Source organism: Tuber melanosporum (assembly GCF_000151645.1).
Source record: "Tuber melanosporum whole genome shotgun sequence assembly, scaffold_31, strain Mel28".
Taxonomy (NCBI): Eukaryota; Fungi; Ascomycota; class Pezizomycetes; order Pezizales; family Tuberaceae; genus Tuber; species Tuber melanosporum.
In genome coordinates this window covers 464070-470069 of record NW_003298986.1, presented here as the reverse complement: position 1 = coordinate 470069, position 6000 = coordinate 464070, and the positions used below count along the sequence as shown (strand labels likewise).

Here is a 6000-nt window from a genome sequence, read left to right as displayed (position 1 = left end):
TTCAAACGTTGGACTCATTAATTTCACCTAATGTGCTGTTGACGTAGTCAAATATTTGTGTGGCTATGGGCCATGGAGCAAGAGATTTCATGAGGACATGTCCTACGCCAATTGAGGGAGATCCTCTTTGTTCTCCTCCTAGATGATTTGGATGCGAGGGCGCAGCAGGTTCCGGGGAAGAAAGGGTGCTAAGGTTGGTGTTATCGATACATAGTATTATGGACCGTACGTACTGGCGGTGAGATTAATAGCCCGGACACCCCAAAGGCTGGTGAACCTGGGATAACAAACCCAGCGAATTTATCAAAGGTCTGAGATTACAGATTTATTTGCAGTGTTTCGGTTACTCAAGAACCCGTTTCTCCAAATTTTGAAGGTTTTGAGAGGTGGCGATCCACTTGTTTCCCCCACTACGCTGGGTTCCGCTCAAAGAAATGTTGACATTGGAGTAACCACGTATCCACTTCTTGTTCTTCAGATGTTCCTTTTCTGATTGCTTCCCCTTGATTCGTCCCCAGGTCTCCGGGTTATTACTGTAGGCAGTCGGGTGGAAGAGTGGAGTTCACAACAATGGTGCCGTAGTCTCAACCTCATATGCGCCTTTTGAGTCCCCCACCACAACTATTGGATAGCTATATACCAAAATTGAAATGAAGCTTATCTACATGCCTCCTTGCCTTCAGCACTTAGTTAGCCCACCATGCGCCTGCCGTAGCTTTTCTATACGCCTCAACATCTTGTCTACCCACTCGTAGGTTTGTGACCATAACAAGTAGCCCTTCCCAAACCTCCCGCGCTAAAGCAATGACAACCCATTCCCGCGCATGGTGTTGCAAGCTTAAAAAATCAAATTGAAGCAAGCTGCGCATGTTTCTCCAAGAAGTATGACAATCGGTTTATAATGTCATCACCCATTCTCACTCGCAGTCAGCATGAATTTAGAATGACTAACCGTCTAGTGCTATCGTACTGAGGGCAAAATGTCCCACGGGCCACTACTCACCCTCCGCTTTCATGGTGTCATAACCTGCCGACCCAATGTCACCTCGTATCGGATGTTTTCAGTTCTTGTCTATTGCTATCATCTGGTGCAGTGGTGTCCAAGTTGATGACGGAAAATACACCTACTGTAGTGACACTTTTTTCCATAATAGAGAGAGTTCTCCATACGTGTCAGGTGTCATAGCGTAGACGTGATCAAATTTTTAACTTATTATAACGACTACATTTGACTCTAGGGAGTATGATATCGTACCTGCGGCAGGCCAGAGGAACCCAGGGGCATGGCGAAGCATACTCGAGTACAGTATTTTGTCTTGGCGCTCGGATAGCCACAGATTTTACCCTTATTATTTGTTCAATCCTTTGCTTCCATCATAGGCACTTCTAGGCGACAATTGACAATTGTAAGGATTAAGAAAGAATGGCCATGTTAACCACCGGAAGAAACCTTGTAATTCGCCCTTTCCGGCAGGCTTCTACTTGTAATCTCCTGGTTCGGAGGCGAAAGCTCCCGAGAGAGATTAGCGCTTTCCCGACACGGCAGAGCCCGAGGCGTCCGTATATGCGTTGGATCCCCAACTGGTATTCGCACTTCTGTTACCGGTAGCCTGTCAGACCAAACCTATCGTTGGCTGACGGGGTGATTGTCTAATAGCGAGTTCTAAGCGTTCTCGCGGTATCATAATTATTTTTACGAGAGCTAAACGATAAGACAGGGTTCAACGGGTGATGAATTCACTCTTCTGCCCTCGAATTGCCCCTGTCCCTCACCCGCCGATTTTCGCCGTGCCCCGTCGAAGACCGTGCTAGAGCAGAGGCGATCTGTGGGATGACGATGAATTGCCAATACAGGGCCAGAGATGGGATGAGCCAACGGCCGGAACTTTCTTTAGACCGCATGCGGTGCCGGGCATATGAAATCGAACTCACCCACGAACAAATCCCGCGACAGTCGGACCCCAACTGTTTTTACAAGGAAGTTTTTGGAGAAAAACCCTGCATAGCCGCTCGAAATTGACTCCTCTTTAATTCCACAAACTCCGCTCCCCGATAAAGTGAGGAATAGTTGGGAGGGGTAGGTATGAGGGTACGAGGGGAACTCTCGAAATTGTGCCGAGTCGCTGCTCTTTTTGTGTGCATTACTAAGAAGGAAAAAAGTGAAGAGGGTCAGTTTTTGGTGTCCGGCACTACTACCGGTAATGCCGGTAACTTATTGGAGCAGCCTCCTTTTTTCTTCATCCCTCCCCTTCCCCTCATGCATCGGGATCCGGCGATAATAGCCATCTTGCCTTATGACACCTGCGGTCTGTTCCAGCGTCAGGAGGCTCTAAAACTGCGAGTACCCGCACAAAAAACAGGCACCAAAAAAAATCCCGACCAATTAGACTGGATCGGTTTTGCCAATTCTCACCACTCAAAAATCTCGCGACGCCCTAACAGACTGGATTGATGATGATTGTTTAGTTCACTTCCGAGAAAAGACCCGGAAAAAATCTCCCTCGGCTTAGCCTAGCGGCACGGTGGTGGTAACGCAACCGCTGTTATCCCCCACGTTGCTATCGTACCCTGTTCAACCCCACACATTTTTCTCCTTTTCGTTTACGTTCCTGACCCCAAACAATTACCTACCAGACCCCGCGGTGGGAAGAGGGGGCTCTTTATATAACAAGGACGAGAGTTCCCCTTCGTTTTCGGTTATCCGAGCAGGATTGAGGTTGAAGCCTAGAAGTCAAGGTAAGTTTTTTTCTTCTTTTCTTTTCCGAATCTTCATCATCTGATTGGGTGCTGTGATCACTCTCTCACGGCTATCTCTCGCTATCTTGCTCGTAGCAGACAAGAAGCACACGCAAACAGGGATCCACAAAATATATGGTATTATCTCTGCGGGTCTGAGCCCCCGTAAAATTCACGACCCTGTTTCCGGATACTTCTTGCCTGCTACGAGTACTGCTCCTCCTGACTGGCTCTTTCAACTCCTCCTTCTCCCTCACATTCTCTATTCCAATACAGCTCTAAACTAACCCACCTAACGTCGCCTCCGCAAGCAGTCTTAAATATGTCTACTTCATCTCCTCGCAAAGCTTTAAACATCAAGAACATCAACCCTCACATCCTCAAAGCTCAGTATGCCGTCCGTGGCGAGCTTGCCCAACGTTCCGAAGTGTGCCGCCAACAACTTGCTGCCGTAAATCCTCCATCCCGCCCGTAGCCATTCGACATCGCTAACAGATACTGAGGGTCTGAAACAGGGCGACGCCAAACTACCTTTCGATTCTGTCATTTCAGCAAACATTGGAAACCCGCAGCAGCTGGGCCAAAAACCCATTACCTTTTTCCGTCAGGTTCTGAGTATACTAGAGTACCCGGCCCTGTTGGAGAAGGAAGGATTATTCCCTGAGGATGTTCGAGAGAGAGCGAGGGTTCTCCTGAAGGAGGTGGGAAGCGTTGGCGCTTATTCTCAGAGTCAAGGATGTTTGGGAATTAGGCGGAGCGTTGCAAAGTTTATTGAAGGTTCGCATGCCCTCCCATGCGAGGCTAGGGGGTATTGAGAGCTAATTTGAGGCTTTAATAGCTCGTGACGGACACCCCGCGGACCCTCGCGATATCTTCTTGACAGCCGGAGCCTCCTCTGGGGTCAACACCCTTTTAAACACCATCTGCTCGCATCCCGCCACCGGGGTGTTGATTCCAATCCCCCAATATCCGCTTTACACCGCTACTCTTGCTCTCCTCAACGCCACTCCGGTCCCTTATTTTTTGGACGAAGCTACTGCATGGTCCACCGATGCCAAACAGATTCGCTCCGAGATTTCAAAGGCCAAGGCAGCTGCTATTGATCTTAAATGCCTCGTTGTAATCAACCCGGGAAATCCAACCGGTGCTACACTTGCAGAGTCTGGGATCGAAGAAGTCATTGCCCTGGCTGCGGAAGAACACCTTGTTATCATCGCCGACGAAGTCTACCAAACCAATGTCTACTCAGGCGAATTTCATTCCTTCAAGAAGGTTCTGCGTAACATGCAGAAGGCATCGCCAGGCGTTTATGACGAGGTGGAGCTTGTCTCATTTCAATCTGTTTCCAAAGGAATGGTGGGGGAATGTGGCCATCGCGGTGCTTACTTCGAGCTCGTCGGTTTTGATCAAGAAGTACAAGCCCAAATCTACAAACTGATCTCTATTGGCATCTGCCCTCCCGTTATCGGGCAGTGTCTTGTAGAAATGATGGTAAACCCACCAGCTCCGGGATCACCATCCTACCAGCTCTACCAGCAAGAGTACAGCTCTATTTTCCAGAGCCTCGTGCTCCGATCTCGTGCTCTACACGAAGCCTTCGTTAGGATGGAGGGTGTTGAGTGCCAAGACCCTCTGGGTGCAATGTACCTATTCCCAACAATCACCATCCCCACCGCAGCAGTGGAGAAGGCTCAGGAGGAAGGTCGCCGCCCCGATGAGTACTACTGTATGAGACTCCTCGAAGCAACTGGTATCTGTGTTACCCCTGGCAGTGGGTTTGGCCAACGTGAGGGCGAGTGGCATTTTAGAACCACCTTCCTCGCTCCGGGGGTTGACTGGGTAGCCAGACTCGAGAAGTTCCACGAGGGCTTTATGAACGAGTTCAGATGACGATGGGGTTCTGTGTTTGTCTCTTTTTAACTAGTTCCTATCTCTTCTCTGCTGGATGGGAATGATATATATTTCTTTTTTCTCTCCATGTTTTTTTGCGGGTTGCGTAGAGGCAATGGGCTTGGGAAATTCACTGAACATGGGGTAGAACCCACTGAATTTGTCGGTATTTCGGGATATTACTACTCACTCAATTCCCCTTTAGAAAAATTTACAGGGAAAAGGTTCAATAAACTCCTTGGCGTTTAGAAACTTTGGATATAAAATTTTGAATTTTTTTTGCTCCAACTCTTGCAGCAGTTAAGTGAAGTGATATATGAGATATGCCCGAACCGGTAGCGCTTTTCAAGCTAGGCTCCCCGTTACACCAGAGACATATCACACTACATCAGACTATTATACTTACATTGAATGCTCTCGCCCCATATATCTAAATAGCAGGCAGCTAAAGTAGGAAAAGGATAAACGGAGTTCAGACCTGGAAGCTTTGTAGGCTTGTTCAAGCAACAGACACGATGTTTTGTCAACCCAAACTGTCCAAAAGGGAAGGGGGGGGCTGGATCGCGTCCTATTCGGTGAAATCCATGAGTTTACAACTATGATATATTCCATTAGTTTGCTTTCTTCAAGTTCCTTCGATAAGTATTAACTGATCCAAAAATGCGAAGTATATAGCAGAAAGTGAACTCTTAAAACATCCTAAGGAGAAATGACCAACATTCGAGTTGAAACAAAACATGAGAACTGCCTTTTTCTACTGCATCTAGAATGTTTCTCTCATTTCTCAAATAATACGACAATCCTGGGAAATAGTTAAAAGCTGCCTGATATAGGCATGCGAGTCCCAATTACTGGATAATCATAGCAGGGTCTGGAGAAGGAATCTTTTTCCTGTACTTCATTAAATGATATCTTTTGATATGAAGGGGTTCCTTTTTTACCCAGATGACACTCCTATCCAAAAGGCTTATACTATTACTGCTTGGCTGGAGAGGAGTTGTGTTGAAGTTAAGGAACACTTCCCTTATTCTCCTGTTTGAAATCTCATTAACCATGTGGGAACGAACCTAAAAAGAAACGTTATCAGCAGTATTCAAAGATTGAAAATTCCACAGTAGAAAGGTAAACTGCCGAGAGGTCTGCACACGTATTACCATTTTTTGGAAGACTGTTCTAGTGGAGTTTTTGTTTTGAGAAGTTGTGGAAATCAATACCTGATAGGTAGCTGCGATTTCAGAAGCAAAGCTAAGAGGAGGCTATACAAAGCATTGGCTGGCGCTATTTCCTTTGCTTACTATCTTTATTATTTAATTTATACTCCTTTTACTCTATCGTCCTCATGTTGATCGTTGATTGTTCGTTGACAATGCCCCT

General features: G+C 46.9%; 3 protein-coding genes; all 3 read left to right on the top strand.

Annotated features, from left to right (window-relative positions):
- The first annotated feature begins 2380 nt into the window (after positions 1 to 2380).
- Positions 2381 to 4021, top strand: GSTUM_00007052001 (uncharacterized protein). XM_002839132.2 has 6 exons: positions 2381 to 2736; positions 3051 to 3187; positions 3252 to 3339; positions 3402 to 3437; positions 3488 to 3513; positions 3575 to 4021. The coding sequence occupies exons 2-6, from the start codon at positions 3059 to 3061 to the stop codon at positions 3614 to 3616; spliced, it is 321 nt and encodes a 106-aa protein (XP_002839178.1). The 5' UTR covers positions 2381 to 2736; positions 3051 to 3058; the 3' UTR covers positions 3617 to 4021.
- On the top strand, positions 4021 to 4711 carry GSTUM_00007051001 (uncharacterized protein; the record flags this gene model as incomplete). XM_002839131.2 has 1 exon in its annotated part: positions 4021 to 4711. The coding sequence occupies one exon, from the start codon at positions 4021 to 4023 to the stop codon at positions 4624 to 4626; it is 606 nt and encodes a 201-aa protein (XP_002839177.1). The 3' UTR covers positions 4627 to 4711.
- A 2-nt stretch (positions 4712 to 4713) lies between these two features.
- GSTUM_00007050001 (uncharacterized protein) lies at positions 4714 to 4914 on the top strand (the record flags this gene model as incomplete). XM_002839130.2 has 1 exon in its annotated part: positions 4714 to 4914. One exon carries the CDS (start codon positions 4714 to 4716, stop codon positions 4873 to 4875), a length of 162 nt encoding a protein of 53 aa, XP_002839176.1. The 3' UTR covers positions 4876 to 4914.
- Between the last annotated feature and the right edge of the window lie 1086 nt (positions 4915 to 6000).

What these genes read in the sequence shown, in the direction of transcription:
- GSTUM_00007052001 (XM_002839132.2), top strand. Translation starts at nt 3,059, where the DNA reads ATGTCTACTTCATCTCCTCGCAAAGCTTTAAACATCAAGAACATCAAC. An exon ending in GCCGCCAACAACTTGCTGCC is followed by an intron (nt 3,188 to 3,251) that starts GTAAATCCTCCA and finishes GGTCTGAAACAG; the next exon opens with GGCGACGCCAAACTACCTTT. An exon ending in CGTTGCAAAGTTTATTGAAG is followed by an intron (nt 3,514 to 3,574) that starts GTTCGCATGCCC and finishes AGGCTTTAATAG; the next exon opens with CTCGTGACGGACACCCCGCG.